This window comes from Talpa occidentalis, unplaced genomic scaffold (assembly GCF_014898055.3).
Source record: "Talpa occidentalis isolate TD23 unplaced genomic scaffold, MPIMG_talOcc4v2.1 talOcc4.4, whole genome shotgun sequence".
Classification (NCBI taxonomy): domain Eukaryota; kingdom Metazoa; phylum Chordata; class Mammalia; order Eulipotyphla; family Talpidae; genus Talpa; species Talpa occidentalis.
Window position 1 is genome coordinate 123,402,022 of NW_023604295.1, and position 26,537 is coordinate 123,428,558.

Sequence of the window (26,537 nt, forward strand, 5' to 3'; positions counted from 1 at the left end):
TAACCTCTAGTAATTGAGTACTGTTTGCCAGGCAGTGGCAGGTGGCCCTTGGCGTATACTAGCTCCCTTGCTTTTTATTTTTTATTTTATTTTTTTAAAAGATTTATTTGTGCATACAAAAACTGGGGTTCAGGCCAGAGGTGAGCGGTGTGAGAGGGTTCACTAGAGACATTGGGGAATAGAACAGGCAGATCCATTAAAATATACTGCTGAGGGGAGCAGCGGGTGAGACAGGAGAGGTCTGCTGTGCCATGTGGGTGACCTCCCTGGCCAGGGATCAAACTCGTGCTGCAGTGGCTGTGGATTGCTTCATAGTGCTGTTACTTAACTCCTTGTGCCTCTAGGGAGGCCCTCCTTTGCTTTTTAGAAAGACCTGTGGGGTGGGAACTGCAGCCGCCAGATGAGGTTATTCTGGTTTTAGAGAGGCCTCCTCAATTGATTTGTCAGATTTTACAAATGCACAGGAAATTTGCACAAACATACTTGCACAAAAATATTATTTGAAAATTATCTGAAATTCAACTTTGAGTGGGGTCCTGTCATATCTTGTTACCTTGATTAATTCCTGAGATCACACAGCAAGTGAAGGGGAAAGTGGAGACTTGGGCTTGGCTCCATCTGATACTGAAACTCATATTTTGACCTGTCACCTTGGGGTTTCTCTTTAAGAAATCAGAAATTGAAGTCAGATGTGAAAGAAGAGGAAAAATCCTGTCAACTGAGGCTTAATGGCCATTTTACTCACTGTAAATGTAGTGAAAGATAAGTCCATGTTAATTCTAATGATTAAAAATGGAGGAAACTGAGAATGATGAAGATACCTATTATATGTGCCAAGTACTGTGCTAGAACTAATCCAGAAAGAGCACAACCATTTCAAATGAGGGCTTCGGATAAGTAAAGGATGTTAAAGTTGTGTGGTTATTGAGGTGAGCCTCAGAGGAAGCACCACTGTCTCCCAAAGCCTCTTGGCCTAGATTTGATGCTCTAAGGACCTTTTTCTTAGAGGATACTGGGAAGTAATCAAGGACCACCAGGTGTTGTGTGTCCAGTCCCTGCCTGCCCACCTTAGCAAGTCTCCTTCTTCCTGGGTGTGCTGCATAGAAAGTTCTTTGCTGCTGCTGAAGAATTGGACATTTAATAATGGATAGCTCTCAAAAAGCCTTGAGTGTTTCTTGGTGGTTTGACTACCCTTCCCTGTGACAACCCTCCCCTGTGTTGGCATCATAAATTGAAGAGGGGGATTTTTGGAAGGAAAAGGGATGTTTTCCAAGCCTTCTGTAGGAGCACTTTGCTCTCTTTTGTAGGTTGAATGGAAAATCAGCCTAATGATGCCTTTTGCTTTTCAGGTAGCCTTGGTTCTCAGAAGTCAAAGATTCTAGAAATCCATTATGTGGCACCTCTTTTGTGTTAGGAAAATAGTAATGTCTTTTTGTATAAGATGAACAGGAGTGGGTATTTTTGAGACGTCTCAAATTTTGCGGTGCTACTGTGTGTTCAAAATACTGCTTGGTTTCAGTTAAGCATAGAAATCCTCTGCCTTTCTGGGTCAATGTAAAGCGTTTTCAAGACCAACAGTATAATAATATAAAACAATTGTGATTCTAAGTACTTTGTATGTATTCTTGCAATAACACTGAAGTGGCTAATAAGGACACCAAGGAGCAGAGAGAATTTAAATAACATCCTCAAGATCACACAGCTGGTTGGTGAAGGATCTCAGAATTTGAACCCAGACACATGGGTTTCTAAACTCCTAACTGCTATTTTGTGTATTTGTGAATGTTAATACAATCTTGCATGATAGGTAGTCTGATTATCACATCCACCTTGAAATTCAGATTTTTCAGTAGTATTCAAGAATTAATAGTGGAACTTGTGAATTGGGCGAGGGCCATTGCAGTTGGAAACAGTGGGTAGGAATGAGGGAGAGGTGGGTCAGCAATTTGGACCAGGTGGTCCTAATGGAAATGGAATAAGGGGGTTTATATATGAGTGTATACAGAATGGGGGGAGAACAGGGAATAGGAGTTGATGCTAGAAAGAATTCTGGGAGTCGGGGAGTTAATATCATGAAGGAGCGATCTAGTTACAACTCTAGACTACAGTAAATTGCTTGTGGCATATTTGCCTGTCTGTTTCCCTGTCTCTATAAAGAAGTTGATTAAAACACACACATAATGCTAACATTTCCTTCGGGGAAAATCGTACTCTATTAATGGGCTGGTTCATTCACTAAAAACTGGACTTTTTCCCAGTCTCATTCATGCTACTTTCCTTGCCACTGGGATGTGACTTTTACCTGAGAAGTAGCTCTTACTGCTTAAGGATTGGAGGCTATAATCCCTTTTGTTCAAGTTGGAAACATTTCAGTCTTTTCTGTGATCAATGCTGTATTTGTGTGTTAGATAAAGACAAAAATCGAGAAAAAGCTGCAACACTTTCAATAAACCTGCACTTAACCTGAATGGCACAAAAGTAGTGGGTAGGCTGCAGGGCTACGTGCAGCTTCATTTAGAAAGGATTGTTTTTGCCTCCAATGAGAGGACGCTTGCTACCAGCAGCATGTGTGTGACTGCGTGTGTGTGCATGTTCATATTCTGCATTCAGTCTGCGTCACTATCCTGGCAATCAGTGTTGCTCTGTGGCCTCTGTAGGTGAGGAAGGTTCTCTGATGGTTAAAGACCGACACTTCCCAGACATTAAATGTGCATAATGCCTGGAAGGCTCCGAGCGCTGCACTGAGCATGCATGTCTCATACCCAAAGTAGCCACAGCGCCTGCATTCCCACAATAGCGGCAGCCCTGAGCAGATGCTTCCAGTGCTCTTATCTGCCTGTGCTTTTCACTTTGGGACAAAGTTCTGTAATTATAGCTCATGGATTTATTTCTTCCGCATTGTCAAGCCTGAACTGTGAAGACCTCATGTCATGAAGGGCAGCAGTGAGTCAAGTTCTTGGGGCTGCTAAGGATTCCTTGCCTTTCCCCCACCCCTTCCTTTTTTGGAGATGTGTATCAGGAAAAGGCTTTGCCTCTAAAGAGAAATTTTACTGCTCTTGCCAATAATGTGTGGCAATATTAAATTTAATGGCAGACCTTGAAGTGTATAAAAACTTGAGTCCAGAAAAAGGTAAGAGTCATACTACTAATTTTAAGGTAATGTAATAATCTTAGTAAAAAGATGATCTGTATTTATTTCATTTCATGTGTAGTTAAGTTAAAGATGTCTTTGAACTGTTGATGACATAGTTGAGATAATTATTTCTGTATGAGATGAAAAGATAGCAGTCTGTGATGAGACAAGTGGTTTTTTTTTTGTCTTGCAAATGTATACTTTCATAATGGTTGGATTTGCATGCTGATAGAAGTGCATCCTTATAATAAAGTGGTCAGTGACAAAACTATTTGTGTTCTTATTAGGCAAGGATATAGACATGTTTAAAATTTTCTCTTGACAGTTATAAACAGTGGGTTTTAATTTAAATGGTGTCAAGTCTTAGTTCAAATTAAGATGCATGAAGCTATATTTTAACTTGTTACAATAGTCGGGACAGAATAAGTCCCAATTCATATTAATTAAGGAGAGTCATGAATGATGACAATAATTAGCTTTACAATATGAATGGGCATAGATAAAATGGAGGCAGGGTCCATGTATCATGTTCTTGGAGCCTGTCAGCCCCAGCAGTAGAAGAGAAACATTTTAAAGTATGAGTATGGAGATCAAACATTTAAAATATATGGAGATTGTTTCTGAATCATAAGAAATGTTCCTGCCTGGTCAGACAAAATAAATGACATGTCAAGAAACATCTTCTAGACTTACCTTCCACCTGAAATTTGTCATTTCAGACTGCTGGTGTACGTGTACTTGCATGTAACTTCATCACGTCAGTGTCTGTCTGAGAGCCTGTCTTAAGGTTGTTGCTTGTCTTTGCTGTCAACTTGAATGTGCCAGGCTCACAGTCTAGAACTGACGCCTGTTTTTTTATTCAAAATATAAACGAGACCGTGGTTGAGCATTCCTCTGTAGAACTGAGTTTTCTAAGTCTTGGAAGAACCTTTTATACAGAAGCATGGTAGGGCTTGGTTTACTCAATAAGGCAGCTTGTTGGAAGGATTTTCCATTTAGAGTTTTGTCTTTATTGTGTTTGGAAACTTCTGTGTGCTGAATGTGGGTGTAAACTGAATTACATAGCATACATTCAAGTTTGTCTTACCTGACACATTTTGGAAGTAATGATGAAAATGACTTTTGCCACATCAAGCTATCTTTAATAATAAAAGATGAAGCTTTAATTCATGAACATGGAAATCTGAATGAATTTTGGTAGTCAGAGAAGCTTTTAAAGTTCACTAATGTAAAGTGTCGTTTGTGTTGTCTCCACTATAGATGCTCAAACTAGAGATTTTTGTAATGAGCAGATATTTCACAGTTTACATAATAGATTTTCAATATATTTTAATGATTTATTTTGCTGAATATTCCTCTTGGTATTAAACTTGTCTGAGTGGGGAGCAAACAACTTTCAAAGAAATCTTTCTTCTGAATTCCAGATCAATTTTAAAGTAGAACATCTTAAATTATAGATTCTGAATTCTCATGCAACCTGAGTTGGGTTGTTAAATAGTCACATTAGTGGAAGTGGTTTCATTTGTCAGGAATACAAAGTTGAAAAGTCCTCATTCAGAGCTGGGAAGAGCAAGAAGAAACCTGAGTTTTAATGGTGTAAGCTTTGTCTTAAAACTGTATTTTAATTGTAAAACTTATTTGCTCCCACTTTAAAAAATATGCATATACTTATTACTTTTAATTATCTTTTGCCTCATAATTTAATGCAGTGTACTAAACCTCCAAGTTAGAAGGAATTTCAGTGATTCTTACATCAACACTGAATAGTAAGGCACTTGAATCACAACATAAAAACAGAAGTCAGAGCAAGCTTCAGGCATGTAAGGCAAGTGTTTTTATAATCTTGTTATGTCTGAACCCCAACATCCTTTTTAGTAACAAGAGATAATGCTATTTTTTTGCTTACTTCACAAGATTGTTATAAGAATTACTGGTTTAATGTCACTGAAAGCACTTGGAAGGTGAAAAAGAACCACAGAAATGTAAAATGGTATTAAGTCATAGATATAAGGGCCCTGCACATTTCATCTACTTGAATTGAAAAGAAATTGTATTTGTTTTGTGGGGTACAAATATCAATAGGAAGCACGTTGACCTATAGCCTTGGTACCATCTGCCACTAATTTCCCTCTTGGCTTAGGATAACCTATATCCTGCAGTGTGTGTGTTCTCTTTGAATGCCTTATGGGAGGCCTGATGTCTGTGTAGGAGAGTCCTAGATTTCTAAAGGAGGAAAAAGCCATGGCCACCTCACTGTTTTTTAAGGAGAAAAAACATTGACTGCAGAGTTTTCTCCAAGACTGGGAGCAGACCTGTGGCTGCAATCTAGCCTTCTGATTCCCAGATCATGATGGCTGGGCCTAGTCTTTTCCCATCACACAAGTTTTTGCTTTTAGGACGTGCCAGGCGTTTAGACACTTGTGATTTCTCTCATGTTATGTCATTTGAATTCTTAGGATAAGGCCATTTTTTGGGAGGAATATTGAGAGTTTATTGTGAAATCCTTAACTGCTAATAGCTGGTACAAATACATATTGAATGCTTTATGTAAAGGGTGCTAGTTACGGATATGAAGATGAATAAACATTAATTGCTCTTCTAATAACTCATGGTTTAGTGCAAAAACTTGCATATAATACTGTAATTTTGGCACCACTATATTCAAGGTACCTTGAGTGTGGAGAAGTCTGCAAAGGATTTCTGGAGGTAACATTTGAACTGAGCCTTGCGGGATGAGAAGGAATATATTGGATAGATAAGCAAAGATTGAAGAGGAAGAAGTAGGTGCAAGAGTCATATGTTACAATAAAGCCCGCCTAATCCAGGTTAAGAAATATGGACTCCGCCCCTCCGCCCCTCCCCCATCTTCCAACTTTCCCCTGCCCCCATGCTTCCCTGCCCACCAAATATCTTAAAAGGTTTTAAGGTTAGGAGAAATTAATTAGATGTGAATTTTATTTATTTTTAAAAAAGATTTATACAAGAACGGGGTACAGGCCAGATGTGTGGGAGGGTGAGAGGATTCACCAGAGATAGAGTGGGGAATAGAACAGGCAGACCGACCAAAATATACTGCTGAGGGGAGCAGCGGGCGAGACAGGAGAGGTCTGCTGTGCCATGTGGGTAGCTCCTCAGCTGGTGGGGATTGAACCGGCACTGCAGAGGACAGCTTCACAGCGCTGCGCTCAACTGCCTGCGCCACCAGGGAGGCCCTCGATGTGAATTTTAGAATGATTTCTCTGACAATGACTTAGACCAGTGGGAGGATGAGGCTGAAGCAAGGGAGATTAGAAAACTATTGCAGTGAGTAGATGAGAATACAGTGGTCTCAGCTCATGTTTCTCAGCTTAGATGATCTGTCATGAGAAAACACCGAACGATCAAATTTCTCATTGGTGTTCTTTGTCCATAATCAGTGCTAGCTGAGGATTCTCAGGGCTTCTTCCTCTGCTTGTTCCTTTTCTCATCAGTTACTGTCTTGTAATGGAGATAAATTAGTTACAAGTAGGTAATTGCCTGATAAGAAATTTAACATTTCTATTCCTACGAAGTTAGTGACTGCTTGTCCATAAGACAGATTTATGCCTAATCACAAGTATCTCTATTATTCTTTTATGGAGAACAGAAAATTATTTCCACAAGAAGCTCAGAAAATCCCAACTCAAATTTTATTTTATTTTATTTTTTTAAAGATTTATTTATTTATGCATGTAAGAACTGGGGTACAGGCCAGGGGTGTGCGAGGTGAGAGGATTCACTAGAGACAGAGTGAGGAACAGAAAAGGTACATTGACTGAAACACACTGCTGAGGGGAGCAGCGGGCGAGTCAGGAGAGGTCTGCTGCACCATGTGGTTTGCTCTCTGGCCAGGGATTGAACTCATGCTGCAGCGGCTATGGATTGCTTCATAGGTTGCATCTTAATCCCTTGCACCACCAGGGAGGGCCTTCAAATTTTATTTTAAAAGAATGCTTTATTTTTCTTACATATTGTTAATTTTGGGGCAGTATTTGATTTCTCCCCTCTGGTGTGGTCCCTGAAATTCTCCCAGCACCACGGCACCATAACCACAGTCCCTTGCGCTCTTCCCTCCCCTGTTTTGATCCCTTTCTCCCCCTCCCCTGCTGTGTGCCTCTGGTCTATGTTCAGCTTGCAAGTTTTGTCTTTTTATTCCCTGACACTTTGTTTGGGTTCTCTGTTCTGCATATAAGTGAAACCATCCATCTTTTCCTCCTGACTTGTTTTGCTTAACATAGTCCCTTCCAGCTCCATCCATGTTGCCGCAAACTGCACGCCAATGCCAATCTTTTAGCTCGTAGGATGTTAGTTTGAAAGTTGTCACGTCACTTACCTAATCTATTGAAATGAGACATAGAGTAATGTCAGTGACCATTTCTTGGTATCTAGCTTTGAAAATGGCTTGTTTGTCTTTTAAATGAAGATAAGATGCTCCTGGGCCTCCCTGGTGGCATAGCAGGTTGAGTGCAGAGCTGTGAAGCCGTCTGCAGCCTCTGTAGCACAGGTTCGATTCCTGGCCAGCCAGGGAGATGCCCACATGGCGCAGCAGACCTCTCCTGCCTCGCCCGCTGCTCCTCTCAGCAGTGTATTTTGGTCCTTCTCCCTGTCTGCTCCCTGTTCTGTCTCTGGTGAATCCTCTCACCCTCCCACTCCTCTGGCCTGTACCCCAGCACTTGTATAAATAAATAAATCTTAAAAAAGATAAGATGCTCCTGATGTTGTGGTGCATGTTCTCTTCCACCAATCTGTTAGTGTATTTCTGAACTGTTAGGGAAAGTTCTCTAGGATTGTTCTTATTTATAATTATTTTTCTCTCTTTTCAGGTATTTTCTGTTCCAGATGAATTTTAGAAATAATCTAGCCTAGTCCCCAGAATAACCCTGTTGGTACTTTTGATTGGAAATGCATTGTACTGCATCTCTAGATTAACCGAGGAGGACCACCAGCTCTAAGACACTGAGTCCTCCCTTTGAGAAACAAAGTAGGATTTACTAGACTTTCAGGTTTCTTTTATGTCAGAGATTTTGAGAGTTCTTCATTTACATTGTCCACATTTTTTTTATTAGGCATATTCTTGTGTTTTATTTCCTATTATGAATAGATTTTTTTCAATTATATTTTATTTTTAAAAACTTAAAAAATTTGAACAGTAATATAGAAGAACTAAAAATATGGTTCCCTCTCAGGTCTCTTCACCTCTCTCTAAATAAACTGCTGTTAACATCCTTTTTGCAGGATTCTAGCATTAGCTTTGTATCTTTAAATAATTTATCTACATTTGACTGTTGATTTTTTTTCAATTTTTGATATTCCCATTGATTTTTTTCAGTGATAGATGAAAAATTAACTCACCTACATGACTCCATGCCCCTTTTATTTATTCTATGGGTTATCTTTGTCACTTTAATAATTCACTTTTTGTTCTTGCTGTTCCAAGTAGAAATACTGTTTCCAGAAACCCTTGCTCTTGCTTCCCTCACATGTAGTGATTTTTCTGTAGTCATAATTATTCCTTTCAGGTTTTGATCATAGGTGGATTTTTAAAATGTAATATCAATGAGCAAAGTTTATGCACTGTGAGTACATAAATTACATTATTATGACTTTAAAGTCATAAAGAGTAAACTTAATTTTAACTCTGGATGATGGTGTCTGAGGAAAAGGACACATTCTAAAGAATTCTGCATAGATGATGGCTTCAAATTCATTAGAAAAAGCTGAGACCTATTGATAATTTTGATCACCAGCCATGTTCATAACTCAGTGAGGCGAGTATAGTTGTTATCTCCATTTTGGGGATGATGATTCTGAGGTGGAGAGAAAGTAGGTTGTTCTAGGTGATGCTGTAACTAGTAGAGAGGACATGTGAATGCTGTTGATGGACTCTGGAGCCTGCATTTGCTCTCACATTCCTTCTCTGACGTTGTTTCTTTCTTGGAGGTGGTAAGTCAGGAAGCAACCCATTGCCTTGTCTGTTGCCTTGTCTATAAAAAGGTCCTCTACCATCTCGCTAAAGATACCTCAGTTTGACTTCTGGTATCTGCACAAGCCTTTCCCTGTGCATGGTTTGGCCTGATGGTGCCTTGAGTAAATGGACTTGCAAATGAGCACTTCTGGAGTGACAGACAGGAAAAATGGAGCGGCAGATTGCAGTTTGCTGGAAGGAAGCAATGGGATAAGTATGGTTGGGGTGGGACCAGATCCTGCTAGGATTTTGATGTCCCCTGAGGATTTTGGGCTGGATCTAATGAAGAGGGAATGGTAAGCTTTGTAGTGGGTAGGTGATAGAAATTGTATTTTAGGAAAAAATTGGATTATCGAGAAAAAAAGTGACATTTAGGAAAAAAAGTGCTATGCAGGATAGATCTGACAGCCAAAGATAAAGCATTCTGCAATCTACTTGAAAAATTGGCTAAGGCTTATCAAAGCCATGAACTGTAGTCACTGAGGTTTTGACAAATGACCCCATCACTGTCTCTAATTACTTGTCACCAGAACAGAAGCTACCATGAGTGAGCTGAACTTACTTCTGCCTTTTCGAAGAAAGGTGAATGATTGCTTTTATTGATCTGTTGAAAGAATAAGTCGTGGTTGTAGATTTGTGTAACATCAGGTTTTCATCTAACCTTGTAACCTGTTGCTTCTTGCTTTTCTTTAAAATTGATGTCAGAGTTAATTGTTTTTCCAGGGAGGGGGTGAAGAGATAAAACTTGAGGACATGAGGAAGGGGTCTGAGACCCCACCATGTAGATTCAAAATCAGGGGAATGGAAAAAGAAGGGATGGAATAAAAGACAGCACTAAGGGACAGTTTCATTCTTCATGATTTCTTTCTGCATTTTTCTCCCTCTAAGCTCTGTTATCATTTGCCCTTTTCTTTAACTTTTTGAATGTCCAAAGATTTACTCAGTGACTGTTAAAAATACACAAGCACTCTTGAGTTATATTAAGGACTAAATGAATCTTCTCCTTGCCTTTCTACACCCCAGATAGAACCTCGGGTGATATTTGGCACGTGGGTCTGCATCTGTGCACCTGTGTATATGTGTGTGTGCCCACGTGTATAAAAAGGAGTCACATCCATGTTGCAAGTCTTATAGGATGTTAACTTTTCATGTGATCAGAAAGAATGAAGGATATAAATTGTTCAGGGGTTGCTGTGACCTCACCTTTCTATTTCAACTGGTTGAGCCCCAGTCTACACATGTGACTGTCTCAGCTGAACTCACTAAATGCCTCTCCTGCAGCGAGCAGTCTCCTGATACTGAGGTTTTAAGGTTAATTTCCATTCTACTTTCCTTGTTCTCTCATTTTTGTATCTTTACTTTCTCATTTCTTATCTCGGATTCTCATTGATGTTTTGAAAAATGAAAGGCCCAGAACATCACCTAGGCAAATGAGAGAAGGTATGCTTAGGGAGCATAATAAATAATAAATGCATATACAATTCATAAATAATAAATGAATATACAAATTTTAATGGTGGGGGAGAGGAAGAGCATCATATTACAAGTGTCTTGCTTTCCTGTTAATTTTCATCTTATTAAATTTAGCCATTTTCATCTTTTTTTTTTAAGATTTATTTATTTATGCATATAAGAACTGGGGTATAGGCCAGAGGTATGGAGGGTGAGAGGATTCATCAGAGACAGAGTGGGGAGCAGAAAAGGCAGATTGACTGAAATTACTGCTGAGGGGAGCAGCAGTCGAATCAGGAGAGGTCTGCTGTGCCATGTGGGTAGCTCCTTGGCTGGGGATCAAACTTGTGGCTGTGGATAGCTTCATAGGTTGTGTCTTAACCCCTTGTGCTCCCAGGGAGGCCCCATTATAATCTTTTTGTTTTTAGATTTCCTTGCCCTAGTTTTCTCATTTCCCTTTTTTAATGGAAATAAAATCTAGAGTATATTTGATTTAGAAAGCCATGTTCAAGTTCTTGTAGACAGTAGCAGTGGTTGGTATATACTTCAGCAGGAGCAATCCCCTTAGCTTTGGGCTTGGAGGTCTTTCTAAGACGTTTTCTGTTTTATTATTCTCATCTCAGAGAAGTGACATGAGGAAGAAAACCAAACCAACAGATACTGGCAGGCCTGACAAAAGCTCCAAGGGTCACAGACAGCAACAGATGGACGTTCTAACGTTATTGATGGGCAAGGCAAATAATGTCCAGGCCCTGGTGAAATCCCCTTTGTATTCACTGGGGTGGTGTGACCCTTGCTTGAAAAGAGGGCTCAGTTTTGGTCACTGAAGTTCTAAAGGGTGTGTATGGTGGCAACTGGCACATGATAACGAGCAGAAATACATTGTAAAGTGGTTTCCTTTAAGGACAAGTCAGAGTCCAGGAGCTGGACATAGCATTTGTTGATTGAATCATTTTAAAATTCTGTGGTTTCTAACTTTTTCTTTATCCAATTGATTAATATGTGTGCTTTCTCCCCCATATCTTTGTTTAATTTGGTTCTTCTTTATCTGGTACTCATTTATTGTGTCTTCTGGATACAATTCTAGGTTTAGACTCCTTTTTTTCCAATTTAATTTTTCATTTACTTCATAACTTATTTTCTTCTTTCATTCATGATGCTGGACCTGTTCCTATTCTCACACGCAACCTGTTTTCTTTTTACTCAGTCATTTCTTTGTGTCCTCAAAGAAGGAAGAAAGAGGTCACTGGAAGTCATAATGTGGGCTTTTTCTGGTGCACTGGGGGAGAATTTGGGATTTGGAATAAAAGAGGAACAAAAATCCTAATGACAGCGTAGCATTTTGGATAATCGCCTATGTCTGTTTCTATGGCACTCATTTTCGTCACTTACGTAGGAGTTCTGTGCATTTCACAGATGTGAGGGTTAAATGAGCCTTGCCAGGGCATGATGCTTGGCCTTCAGTAAATGCTACATGTATCTCCTAATCAGGTACTCCTGTGCTGGCACAGGAACTTTGTTGTTGCTTTGCCGGTGGGAACTCGATGAGGGACACAGGAGTTGTGGTTTGCAAGGTTTGCAAGGCAAGACTCTACAGCTTGACCAGAAATTCTTGTGCCATTTATTGAAAGCTTGCAGGCTAGTAAAAGCTGATCATGTGACGTCTGGAGGGTGGGTGGTAAAGTTTTATGAGGGACACGGAAGGGGACATGGTAACCATACATCAAGAGACATTTGTGTCAGCAAAGTATGATGTTAACACAGGCAGAGTTATCCCAAGACCGCTATAGAGATAGTCACGTAATCAGGTCAATAGTGGCTTAGGCATCCCTGGACCTGCCTGGTGATACTGCTCCGAAGGTAGTCAAGGAATTCTCTTCTCTGCTGTGATTTGAGATAGCAAATACGTCAATTGCCCATGAGTGGCCAGCTAGTAGCCAGCTCATAGGAACCCACATTCTTTTTTTTTTTTTTAAGGATTTATTTATTTATGCATACAAGAGTTGGGGTATAGGCCAGAGATGCGGGGGGTGAGCGGATTCACCAGAGACAGAGTGGGGAACAAAGCAGGCAGATTGACTGAAATACACTGCTGAGGGGAGCAGCAGGCGAGACAGGAGAGGTCTGCCTTGCCATGTGGGTTTCTTCCTGGCCGGCTGGGCTCGAACTTGTGCTGCAGAGGCTGTGGATTGCTCCATAGTGCGGTGCTTAACCCCTTGTACCACTCGGGAGGCCTGGAACCCACATTCTTGCAACTTTCAGCATCTGTCTCCCCCACTTGCCTTGCCTGTCTCTTCCTTTTTCTCAAGGTTGAAACCCACATCTGTTTTCTGTTGGTATTTCCCTCTCTCAGCTTCCATTGTGTACTTACCTTTTCACCTAGCTTCCCTATAACGTAAACCAAAAATTAAGTCAAATATATGATAAGGGTGTGGAAAAAAAAAACCCAAGAAAGCAGTAAGTTAAACAATCCCTTAGTGAATTTTAATTCGCAAAACAGCTGATTTAGATAAATACCTGCAGAAACAAATTGTCCACTTGATTCTGATCACAACACTACAATCCTCCATGTTCCCTGAACACAACTGATGTTCATCATGTTTGCTGACTTTTTTCATTGCCAAGTCTTTCAATTCCAAACACTTAGGCCACTTGTACAAATTAAACACCCAAGAACATTGCCAAAGATAACTTATACATGTTATGTGTCTAGGATCTTCCATAGACCAAACAGATGCTTAAAAAAACAATACAAGGGAGAAGGCTAAAAACTTGTTTTCAAAAATTAAAATGAGTTTTTTTCCTTACCTGATAGACGAAGGGTAAAAAAGTGTCAGCAAAGGTATATGAAACGTGTACTTTTGTGTCTGCTATGGGAATTTGCATTAACGTTTCTGGGGGGCAGTTGGACAGTAGACATACGCCTGATAGCTGCTCAGCAGCTTTAAAAGTACTTGCCTTTTTGCACAAAGATACAGTGATAGGGGTGTTCACTGCATAATTTTTTTGTAATAGCCAAAAAGGGGGAACAAGCTAATTGTAATCTGGTTCATACTGATTTTTTAAGTGATAGAATATCTACATTGCAACTATAACACTGTTGTCAAAGTCTGTGTTGTTGTGAGATATCCTTGCTTATATTCAATGGAAAACTCTATGTTCCCATTTTCCTTAATGTTTGTGATAAAAAAAGTAAAATAAGCTCAGGAGTTCATGCCTCAAAACATTAATTCCAGTTATCTTTTGCTATGGGATTATATATAACTTATTTTCTTCTACATAATTCTTTATACATTTTTAATGAGCGTACATTACATTTATAGTCAGAACAAAATCAAATGCATTTAAAAATCGGGTTTTATACAGAACAATCTTGGCTGGCTCACAGCTCTGCTCTAATTAGGCTGGTGCTATCCTGAGATGCTTGAGGTGGGCTCCTGCATGCTCTTCCCTTCTCCTGCAGTCGAGTATGCTAATGGCAGGTCTGATCGCTACTGCTTTTTTCCAAGTCATTTTTCTTGAGTGTTGTCCATAAGTCCTTTCCCAAGGCTTATCTTTGCTGCCTTTCCTGCCACTGCTTTGCTAGTTGACTATCTAGCCATTTACAAAAACTTGTTCTTTCTTGAAGGTCCCCTTGTTTATCCTGATACATCCTCTCTCTGAAATATGATCTCTTCTGCCTCATCAGCCTGGTAAACTCCTGCTTTACATCTTTGCTATAGTTGCATGTAAACAACACTGAGCTTGGGCACAGGCTGCTTTAGCTAAGGTGATGTTAGAGGCTATAACAGGTAAGGTTTATATCCTAGGAGCTTCATGCATGATTTTTTTCTGTGTTTGCAGTCTAATACAGGTGACCTGGTTGGGTATATTTCTTCTAGGTGATGATTTAGAGGTACGAAAGGTTACCGTAGGTTACCAACTGAAAGGGGAAGAGAAAATAGAGAATCTCATGTAGATTTTAGTGAGGAAGTTTTAATGGGCAAGAGTTAATACTTTACTGACCAGAACCCAAGTCCACGGCCATGAACAACTGCAAAGATGCCTTTGGGAACATAGCCCAGTGTTGGCCCTGGAGGAAGAGGAAAACAACTTTTGATGAACACACAGTAATCTCAGCCTATAGTCAGAAGCTCAAATCTGAGCTGTTCGGTGACTTCAAGAAAGTAATTTACTTGATGTCAGTTCTCTCACTTATAAAATGAGGATAAGACCACCCTACTACAAGAGGTTGGTATAAAGATTAAATTTTGAACATGAAATAACTCCATTATTTTTGAAATGTTATGTGTATATAAGGGAGGGAAATTTTATCAACACAGATTTTACCATTTTGTGTGAAAAAGTGTACTGGCTTATGGATTAGACTAGGAATTGGCAAACTGCACCCAGTGGGCCAATCCTGGCCAGCTGCCTGATTTTTGTAAGTAAAACTTTATTAAATCACAGACATGTTCAATAGTTTGCATATTTTCTAGACTGTTTTTGCACATGTGAAGTAAAATGATTGCCACCCAGACATTATGCAAAGGTTGCAAAGCCTAAAACATTTCCTATCTGACTTTTTATAGAAAAAAGATTTTTATCCTTTGAATTAGACTGTGGTTGTCTGAGGTCTTATTTGATATTTAGGGCAGTGGCTGGAGTGTAGCAGCTGCTCAGACAATCTCTACTGAGTGGCTGAAATTTCTTTTTAGAGCCCAGTAGTTCAGAAACTGGGCATCTGGAAAGCAATTAGGTAGGAAAGATGCCTCTCCACTAGAGTGGATGGGCACCGTGGGTTCCTTTGAATTCTTTAAATAGCCAAATAGCCAAGATAATCAGGCACCCTGAGTTCAGTTTCCAGCTGAATCTCCTCCGACAGTGTTGTCTTTGCCAAGTTCTTTTCTGAATATAGGCAGATGCCCCTACTCATCATTATAATTGGTGCAGTCATCAAACTGATTATGGTGCATCACTATTCAACTCGTTATTGTTGGCAAATATGAAGTGAATGATGATTGCAGGGAGTAAAAAGGTGGAGTAACAGTTGACCAGGAATGCTTTGATATTAAAAGAGCACTGTCTCATGAGTGTTTGTTTTTATATGTTCTATGTTCTATGTCCTGACTTTTGCTAGCTTGAAGACGTAACAGCTTGAACAGCAGTGGTGCAGACTTGATAATAATTCTTTTCTCTAATGATTGGGAAATTAAGAGTTTATGCCAGATGATACAAATTCATCACTTAGAGATATTGAGCTAACTGATGGAGGGGAAATTCTTTGAACTAATATTTATTAACAGTCTAGCGGCTGTTCTGCATCATGAAATATAGTAGGTGCCAAGACTAAAGTAGGATAAATAAGCCAGAGTCCTTGCTTGAGGCACACAAAACTTAGCGGGAAAAGATACAAAAGGAATAGTTAGATCCCCTTCACCTTTGAGAAATAGGGAGAATTTTGCTGGGAGATATTTTTATAGACATTAATATCTGCAGTAGCAATCTCTTCAACGGGAATAATCAAGGGATTGAATACTCTGACTCATGGAAAGTGGAGGAGAGGCCAGAAGGGGAAAGAAAAAGAAAAAAAGTAAAATCTTTTAGCAGTTAGCTAATGATAGAACTGGGTCAAGATTTACTTTCCCATGCATGTTCTTAGCTACCCAAGTTTAACCAAAGGCATTTGTCCAACTTGATTAAATCATCTTACAAAAGGGGTAGTTTTTTTGGGGCGTGGGGTGGGGGAAATGCAACAGCTTTATTGAAAGAGAAGTGCAATGAACTTTGTTGAAAGCTTTAAAGGGGGCTCTTAGACACCTCCACTCCAGTGCAGGACAAAATGGAAAATGACTCCTTGTGGGTGTCCTACTAAGCCAACTGTATCCATCTTCCATCAGTTTGGCAGAAAAGATCAATCTCTCGCGTCAGAGAACATGCCTCCTTGTCTTGGGTCTTGGCCTTGACATACTCAGTGGTGTCACTGGGTTTTACCTTGACGGTGATAGTGCTGGTCTAACCTGTCAGGGTCTTCACAAGGATTTGTATCCCAGATCAGGAGCACATTGGACTCTTTCTGGATGTTGTGGTCACAGTGTGTGCCCATCTTCCACCCATTTCCTGGCAAAGTGCTCTTTCCCTGTCTTAGATCTTGGCCATGACGTTTTCGATGGTATGGCTGCACTCTGCCCCGAGGGTGATGATCTTACCTGTCAAAGTCTTGGTCATCACGGAGATCTGCATTGTCATGTTGCGGCGGCAGCAGCACACAGAGGAGCAGTGGTTCAATATGGGGAACCGATGGTACTTGAGGTGTTTTTACAACTGTGATTAGTACGCAATTTGTATGTTTTCTTTCTTTTTGGGGGGCAGTTAGAATTTAAAAGGATGCAAAAACACAAGTTCGTGCTTTCTCAGAAAATCTTTTTTTGACTGACAAGTCCTGCTTCAGGTTTTTTGTGCAAACAGTACAGGAGGGCATTAGCACCCTGCAGGCAGCAGCCCAGGTGTCTTTCCAGTCCTCTGTCCTCATTTTAGCTGACAGGATTCTCTGTTCTGGAGGCTATGGGGGCCTGGGCACCTTTGGGAGTGTGCGGTGCAGACTGGGCCTTGGTATGATGCTTGGTATGATGCTTTCGCAGGCAGAGCTTGAGACCCTTGGCAATGCGGGCAGAAGCTCGTTTACTGAGCTCGGGGTGAGCAATGTAAGCAAGTGTTGGCTGCCTGTGGGATGTTGGCCTTGACCTCCTTGGGCTTTACAAGGGCCTTGATAACCTTGGCATATGCACTCATGGCCTTGGTGTTGGCATGGATCTTCTTCAGGCCCTTCTGGTTATGCTTCCTGGCAAAGGATATGTTCTGTTGGAACTTGGGGTCAATCTCCTTAAGAGATTCATGTATTTGTGATCAGGTTTATTGATGCCATTTCTGTGCCATTTTGGGAGTTGGTTATGTGTGGTGTGGCTAATGAACTAGGCCATGACTGCATCTGCAGGAGAGATCAGGGCTGGGATCTCTGTTGCCTTGATTGAAGCCTGTAGCTCCCCAAGTACCTAGGATTGGAAGAGCTCAGACAATCTTTCTAGAATTTAACCATTGAAAAGACAACAGTTTGTTATTTCTAGGCAATTAGCAGAACGGAGACAGTGACCCATTCCACTTGGCTTCCTTAGACCCTGTTAGAGTTGGTGCTCAATAATTGTTTTTTTTTTTTTTTAAAGATTTATTTGTTTATGCATACAAGAGCTGGGGTGTAGGCCAGAGATGCCAGGGGTGAGAGGATTCACCAGAGACAGAGTGGGGAGCAGAACAGGCAGTTCTACTGAAATACATTGCTGAGGGGAGCAGTGGGCAAGACAGGAGAGGTCTGCTGTGCCATGTGGGTCACCTCCCTGGCCGGGAGGGATCGAACTCATGCTACAGTGGCTGTGGACAGCTTCACAGTGCTGTATATTAACCCCTTGTGGCACCAGGGAGGCCCCTCAGTAATTGTTTATTGATAAAATGTTGGGTGTTTTGTTATTGATACCCAAGATTTATTTATTTATTTTTTAAAGATTTATTTATGCATACAAGAGCTGGGGTACAGGCAAGAGGTGTGGGGGGTGAGAGGATTCACTAGAGACAGAGTGGGGAAAAGAACAGGCAGATTGATCAAAGTACACTGCTGAGGGAAGCAGTAAGTGAGTCAGGAGAGGTCTGCTGCACCATGCGGGTTGCTCCCTGGCTGGCTGGGGATCGAACTCGTGCTGCAGAGGCTGCAGGTTAGTTTCATAGGTTATGTCTTAACCCCTTGCACTGCCAGGGAGGCCCTTGATACCCAAGATTTAATGCCACTTTTAACTACTCTGTATAAACATAGAATGCAAAGATCTATCAACAACTCAGAATTCTCATTGTGGCTGGGGTTTGGTTGTAATTCTTTCTCTGTTCTTTCTGCTGTCATATCTTGCTAGTTCAAGGCTTAAGATAGTAAGAAAGATTGATTGGTAGCAGCTCTAATTCTAGTGAGTGTGCCATGATAAGCTTGTCCAAGCTGTACCTTTGAGGCCTTTTACTTTTAACTATGTAGGCGAGGGGACCCTCAGCCATGTTGTGGAGGAAGACAGCTCCAAATAGGGCTAGTTGCTAGATTTTCCATTTGGACTCTGCTGATTCACTAAGGGACAGTACTCTCCTAGTCTTCTATATGCCAGTTCTTCATATGGCATTATGTTTGAAAGCTGCAGGCAGGTAGGGATTTGAGCTGTACGAATTGTTCTGCAAAGCACAGTAGACCTTTGATATTTGGTAAATTTCATATGAAATTCAATTACCTGTAAGTCACCCTCAGGGAGACACTCATCCTAAGGTACATAGGAAAAGAAAAATTGTCAATTTCTTTTCTAACGACATTTTTTTTTTTTGGGAAAAAAAAAGGAGCATGTTGATTTTTCTTTTAATAATGTAAAATCCAAATGCACAAAAGGTGAAGCAAAACTCACAAGACTGATGGGCAAATGGGTAGAATAATTTCAGGACCTCCCTTCCCCATCCTGCAATAATGGAAATAATTTAGCTGAAGTTCAGCTGTAGTTGTATCACTTCTCATATTAGGATATTAGGATATTGTATATGTTTCTTAGGGACAGAAGCCGTGCTGTTTTCTTTTGTAAATCCCTGTACTCTTTAGTGTAGTGCTGTGCACACAGCAGGGTCCCAAGGCCTATTAACTATTGAAAAGTTTTTATTGTGCAAGATCTACTGTAGCTGTCTGGAAATAGCCTTGGAGTTGGTCTGTTGTTACACTCTCAATTTTAAATATTTTCAGTTTCTGCAGCATTCTTAAGAATTTCCGAATTTGCTCTGAGACCCAGGCTGGACAAAGAATAAATAGGCTGGTAAAAGTAGCTGCTGACTTCTGAAAGGAATACAGTTTTCCTGAAGATGATGTGTTCAGATGGCCACAGTTCTTCTGTTTTCAGAAAGGTCTTTCAAATGTGTCCAACTGAGGCACTGAGGACCCCTATACAGTGTGCAGTGTCTTTATAATGCAGGTGTTGATGTCTTCTCAAAAGATTTATTCTGGAAGACATCTCATCACTCCATTCATAGATAAAGGTAATGAATTTGATGATAGAAATGATTTCCTTGTTGAGTAAGAGAAATCACACGAGGACAATTGCTGTCTCAGTGCCTAATGGAGACACAGGACTCTTTTATCTTATGATTGACTGATATGGAAGATTAGGAGTGAGTGAAAATCTCACCGCCTGCCAGGCAGTAAAGGAATCTTCTGCAATTTCAAGCTGCAGAAGGCATCTTGGTTGTTGACACAAGATTCCTTATCATGACGGACTAGGGACTTAAATGACCATGCCCAGTGTCTTTCATGGCCCTCAGCTCCATTGCTTTTTGATGCTGTCAAGAAAGCTGGGGAGGTTTGGCTCCCAGTGACTGAATGGTTGTGATGGGCTCCACACATCCCACATAGAAGTGATGGGATAAGAGAGACACATTTGGGTTTGTCTCTCAGAATGGGTACTGCTTCTCTGACTGAGCTTGAAATGATAAGTAGATACGTTGGTTTTATGGTCTGCTGGGTAATTATGTTTTCTAAGTAAGATTAACTTCTTAATTACTTCTGAAGGAGAAGCTGTAATATCAAACTGTGATTGCCTTTGGCAGGCAGCCAGGGAGGAAGAGCACCATTAAATGTGTGACTACTTTCCAACTATGAAAAGCATTCTTCTGGGTAGGATTATTTCACCACCGGGTCAAGACATATTGAATTGCATTAAAGATGAATAGATACTAACCATGAAAAAACTTCTTTAAAAGCAATTATTTATTTATTTCAAAAAATATTTATTTATTTGTTTACACAAGCACTGGGTACAGTCAGAAGTGCCGGAGGGCGAGAGAGAATTCTCCAGACCGGGGAGCAGAACAGACAGACTGACGAAACACACTGCTAAGGGGAGCAGCAGGCGTGGCAGGAGAGGTCTGCGCGCCATGTGGGACCCTCCCCGGTGGCCCGGAATCTAACCGGTGCTGCAGAGGCTGCGGGCAGCTTCGCAGCCCAGTGCTCAACCGCTGTGCCACCGGTGAGGCCCAGCAATTTTTATTTTTTAAGGATTATTCTTTACTAAATTATTTTGTACTTTACTAAGAAAGTTTAAGGAGCAAACAGTGGGAAATGATTGCGAATATCTTAGTTTTCTCAAAAGTTTGGTTTTAGACTACCACAACTCAATAAATTTTTTTGAAGTGAGGATATTGTAGAGGAGGGAAAAATTCTTTTTCCAACTACCCATATAGTTTCTCTGGCTCAGGCCCTATAAATTTGGATGACAAAAGGCAGAATAATGAGAAAGACCGTATAAGGTTATTTAACTTTTCATGACACAGGAACCTTTAAATGAAAATGAAGACCTAAAGAAATGACTCAGGCTGAGTGTTTAGTATTATTTTTGATAAAGAGTGGAAAATGTTAGGACAAAAGCCTATGAGCTTAAGAAAAAAAAAAAAAGCCCTTGAGCTTAGGGTAGGGAATGGGGTTGAGGGTGGGCCTTAACACCACCCATTTGTTTTGATCCCCCTTGGCATCCTTTGTCTCCTGAGAGCAATTTGCTTCTTACAGGGAAGTTTAGGGAAAACACCTCATGAGAAGTTATAACCTGCTTTAGGGGAGAAGGACATCTGTACCTGCCATTTCTCAAAGTCCTTTGGCTTCAAATATTTAATAAGGCAGTGTTCCATTTTTTGGGGGGGTGTATTCTGAACCATATTATCTTAAAGTTAAAATGTGAGCCCCAAATATGTTTCATATTCTTTAGGGGGCGGCTCCTTCCTGAGATTGGGTAGTTTTCTCAAATACATGGGCTAGTGGATCTCCAGGTTCCCTCTGTGCACCCCTCTTCTCTAGTAACCCGTCCTGTGGACTCTAGCTACATTGGTCTCCCAGCTGTGTGTTCTCAGCTCCAAGGTGATTGCTTTGTTCAGTCCAATTGAAAAATAAAGGCACAGGGCCTCCCTAGTGGCGCAAGTGTTAAGACGCAACCTATGAAGCTATCCGCAGCCACTGCAGCATGAGTTTGATCCCCGGCCAGGGAGATGCCCACATGGTGCAGCAGACCTCTCTGGTCTCGCCCGCTGCTCCCCTCAGCAGTGTATTTCAGTCGATCCACCTGCTCTGTTCCCTGCTCTGTCTCTGGTGAATCCTCTAACCCCCCCATGCCTCTGGCCTGTACCCAGCTCTTGTATGCATAAATAAATACTTTTTTTTTTTTTTTTAAGAAAAAGCCACATATCTGGAGCTTACTCATCTTATACTTGGAAGTTTATACTATTTTACCATCTCCCATTTCCTCCACCCTCCAGTAGACATGGGTGGTTCCTTAAGAGGGGTGTGGGGTCAAGGTTGGAGTTTTTAAAGGGAATTTTTATAACATTTGAAAACTGTTAAGAATGACCTGTGACAAGAAAACAAATTGAGGGTGCAAGAGAGAGAACAGAGTGTGTGGATGCAGAATCAGATAAAGGTGGTTGGTGGAATAAAGACTCTATTTGTCCTTTTGGTACTGTTAAAAGCAAAGTCAGTAGCTGAGAATGGGGAGATGATTTCAATTTAAAAGTTTCATAGACATTGTTTTAGAGTGTGATGGAATGAACAGACAAGGGACGCGAGGATCTGTTTTTTTAAAAATACATTTTTTATTGACCCATCATTATTCTACATCCTTATTTTCTTCACGATAAAGATTTTCTCCCCTCAGGTGTGGTGACATAGTTCTTTACCACCACATCAGCCATAATCTTCATTGTGCTATTCTACCATTTTTTCTCTCCTCCCCCTCCACCTCCCCTGAGGACCCATTTGAAAAGTGAGCACATGCATGTAGAAATGGCCTGTGTTTGGTTACACCCATTGAGTGCAGGCACAGGGAAGTGGAGGGTGTGAGCTCATCTGGGTGAGGGGAGTCAGGTGAAGAAATTGTGTGTATATGCAAGGCTGTAAAGTCAACCTGGGCAAAAAGGGCCATAAGGAAGGCATAAGGACCCCATGACTTAAAAAAAAAAAAAGCCACTGGGCCTTCCTGGTGGTGCAAGGGGTTAGGTACTACACTACGAAGCTATCCTCTGCAGCAGGGTTCCATCCCCCACCAGCCAGGGAGCTACCCACATGGTGCAGCAGACCTCTCCTGTCTCACTTGCTGCTCCCCTCAGCAGTGTATTTCAGTCAGTCTGCCTGTGCTTCTCCCTACTATCTCTGGTGAATCCTCTCAACCCCTGCACCTTTGGTTTGTACCCCAGTTCTTGTACGCATAAATAAAAATAAATCTTTAAAAACCACTGATTAGGAATTCCTGATGGAGTTAAATAATTGAGTTACCAAAGGAAGGGGAAAATATACCACTAAATCAGTGGTGATGGTGATGGTGTAGTGGGAAACTTGTGGAGACTTAGGAATTACACGATTAGTGGTAACTGTTGAATTTGAGGTCTTGGGTGAGACAATTACAGTGGGATTCTGCAGTAGGTGGAGGACAAGATTTTTGTGAGAAGAGCTAGCAATAAAAATGCCAGAGAGTTGAGTGTACCATCCAATTTAAGTCAGTGTCCCCAGGAATGATGACAGGGAGAACAGAAATCCTTGAAGATGAGGAAGTGTGTCCAAGAGGGTAGTGTGCAACTTCTGTGTGTGTGTGTGTGTGTGTGAGAGAGAGAGAGAGAGAGGGAGGTAGGGATAAAAGGTGTTTTAAGCCGAGGTATGTGCTTTGTCTTCAGGTGTCTGAAAGCAGTAGTAGGGGGAGAAGTCAATGAGTTGAAACACCTAAAGCTCTCCCTGCATAGAATAAGCATTGCACACATGGTAGTGTTGTGTACTGTGTTCACTGTGGGCTCAGAAAATGTGAATGTGTTCAATAGTGTCACAAGCAACAGCTCTTTCTTATGTTGCTAGCCTGAAAAGGAACGTCAGGGCCTCCTGTAAGTAAAGGGTGGATTTGTCCTACTGGCTCTGGAGAAGGCTGGTTGATGATCTTAGTCCATGCATGCTCCCTTCTTTGGGTGCATTAGAGAAGTGTAGATTATTAGCAAATTAGGTGATTAGACCTAATAGGTTGGACTTGGTGCTTTTTACTTTAAATGTTGTAGCTGTTTGAGGCACCTAGCAGTGTGAGTGATTAGAGTGATTAAAGCTAACCACCTCCCTGTTGCCCCAAATCTCCTGGAAGATTTGGAAAAATGAGAGGTTGGGTTAGGTGGAGAGTCAAATGAATGCTGATATCCAGGATGGATTTTGCTGTGTCCTTCTGCTCGTTTAGAATGATTTGATCATTACTTTCTCAGAGAGTTCAATTAATAGGGTCGTTTTGTATGGTTAACTGCATGGGTCTGACGGCTGTGAGGCACAACTTACATATTTTTAGAGATTCCTGGAGGGAGGAAAGCCTAGGAAGTTAGGATTTGAAAGATGGAGGTCAGTAGATATTCAGGTTTCCTTTTAGTTTATTCCTGCTAAGGATTAATCACATCCAAGGACTGACAGAAATAGCATGTCAGAGAAGATAATTGGAACATCAAAATCTGTCTGTCAATAAAAGTAGAAGGAGAAATGGATATTAGTTGGTTTTGATTTTTTTTATATCAAATACATGCCATATATTCATTGGCAGATACATATCTGCCTCATTCCTTTCACAAACTGTATTGCTTTAAATATCATGGCTGTGCCAAAAACCAATTCTCTATTGATGGATGTATAAGCTTTTTCCTTTTACAAATAATGCTATAATAGACGTTCATTTATATATGCCTTTATACCCTTGTGCAGTATGTCAGCTCCAAAAATTGAAGTTGCAGGTTTGAAGAAAGGAAAAATTTTGATAGGTGTTGCTAAATTTCCCCAGTCTATGAGCACGCCTGTTTATCTACTTCAGTTCTCCCAATTCCCACGTGTCAGTTTCTTCCCCACACTGCCAAGTAATTCTCTGACACCAGCTGGGTTGCAACTCAATTCTGGCATTATCTACCTGGAGGTAGCTTCAGATTCCACAGGTTAAGTCCCACAAGACTGTCTCCACTTCAGATGCCAATCACAAATCCTCACTGGCTATCAATCAGAGGTTCCCATGATCCACTCCTTGGGTCCAATTAATTTGCTAAAGAAGCACACAGAATTCAGAATTTAATTTACTAGTTTTCCAGTTTTTTAAAGTGTATAACTCAGGGAACAGCCATGGATGCCATGTTAAGGGCCTGGTCTGGAGAAAAGGACCAGATGCTTCCACCGGTCTCTTCAAATCTCCATCTCTTCACCAAACCGGAAGCGCTCTGAATTCTGTCCTTTTGGGTTTTTATGGAGGATTCATTACTTAGGTAGGGTTGAATAAATCACTGGCTATTGATTGAGCTTGAACTCCAGCCCCTGTCCCCTTTGGAGGTCTAGGAGTTGAGGGTGAAAGTTCTAAGCTCTAGTCACATGATTGGCTCCCCTGGCAACATCCCTTAGTTTCCAAGGGGCTGCTCAAAATTCACTTCATTAACAAAACAAACACCTCGATTGCTCTGAACACTTAAGACATTTCAAGGATTTTATGAGCTACATGGGAGGAATGAAAATGAAGAGCAAATATTTTTATTATAAATCACAATATCAGACCTAAAAGGGAATTATGTCAGCCTTTTAAATCCAGCCACAACGGAATATCATTATTTATTTATTTATTATTTAAATTTTATGTTTATATTCCCCATACAATTACAACCCCCTTATTTTGACCCCAATCCCTCCTTTCCCTGCCCCCCCCCAGCCCCCATAGAGTGTCTCTGGTTCATAGTTGTTTGTTGATTTTGATATTTTCTTTCTTATAGTTCGGAATATCATTGTTTTAATGCCCATTTCTAGAATCATGAGCATTGTTGAACATCTTTTTCATAATCATTGGTAATTTCCTCTTCTATATATTACCTTTGTCCTGTAACCATTTTCATGTTGACTGTTTTACTGAGTTGTAATAGCTCATTGAATGTGAGGTACCTGCACTAATTGCAAATATATTCAGCCACGTTTAATTTCTCATTTAATTCATACTGTGCCTTTTCTTCTGCCTTTTAAAAGAAATACTAGGGTTTGACAATGTAAGACTAATTCCAGGTTCCCAAATAACATCTGATTAGAGATACCCCATTAGCCCCAGTCAGCGGGGTTATCTCTGCTGCAGAGTGATGGTAATAGGGGCTCACTGAATGCCCATTTGTGGCACTATAAGGTCATTCTTCCACTTATAGGCAATGTGCTCTAGTTGCAAGAACATGGCTTTGCAATTATAAGTACTTGGTTTGCTTTTTCTTCTGTGAACTAATGGTGTGATCTTTGCAAAGTTTCACTTTTGAAACAAGGATTATACCTGTCACATCTTATAGGACTGTATGGTAGTCACATGATAGAATGAATGCAAATGGTATAGGTAATAAAGGCACTGTACATATTTTTATTATGTGACACCTTTTTATTTTGGGGGACTTTGGGGATGCTAATAAAGAACTCTGAAGACGTTGTTTTTTAATTTTTAAAAAATTTATTTTATTTATTTATGCACACAAGAGCTGGGGTGTAGGCCAGAGGTGTGGGGGGTGAGAGGATTCACCAGAGACAAAGTAGGGAGCAGAACAGGAGGATTGACTGAAATACTCTGCTGAGGGGAGCAGTGGGCAATGCAGGAGAGGTCTGCTGCACCATGTGGGTTAGCTCCCTGGCCGGGGAGCTTAATGTAATAATCCTCACCCATGCCTCTTTGTGAAATGTAGATTGGATGACTATATAAATTATGTGGCAGACTTGTCTCCCTATTGGAAGCTGGACATTCACCAGGGAAGTGGAGCCCTTGCACAGGAAGAGCCTCCTTTTGCTGGGAAGGACATTAAGACCTGAAACCCCTAAACATACTGACTATTAATGTTCCCACCTGTCTTTTTATGATAGCTAATAGTACTGGTTCTGCCTGG

The 26,537-nt window shown here is 40.8% G+C and overlaps 1 protein-coding gene across 14 annotated transcripts in view; it reads left to right on the forward strand.

The window, feature by feature from the left end:
• The window catches only part of PLCH1 (phospholipase C eta 1), a 182,889-nt gene that overhangs the window by 49,128 nt on the left and 107,224 nt on the right, over nt 1–26,537 (forward strand). Inside the window, exon 1 of one of the 14 annotated variants that reach the window (XM_054701000.1) lies at nt 2,715–3,130. The exons of the other annotated variants lie outside the window; for them this stretch is intronic. Within the exon in view, the coding sequence (XP_054556975.1) occupies nt 3,088–3,130 (43 nt within the window). The 5' untranslated portion in view covers nt 2,715–3,087. Of the gene's footprint in view, nt 1–2,714; nt 3,131–26,537 lie in introns of those variants that run through there. 14 annotated transcript variants of the gene reach the window in all.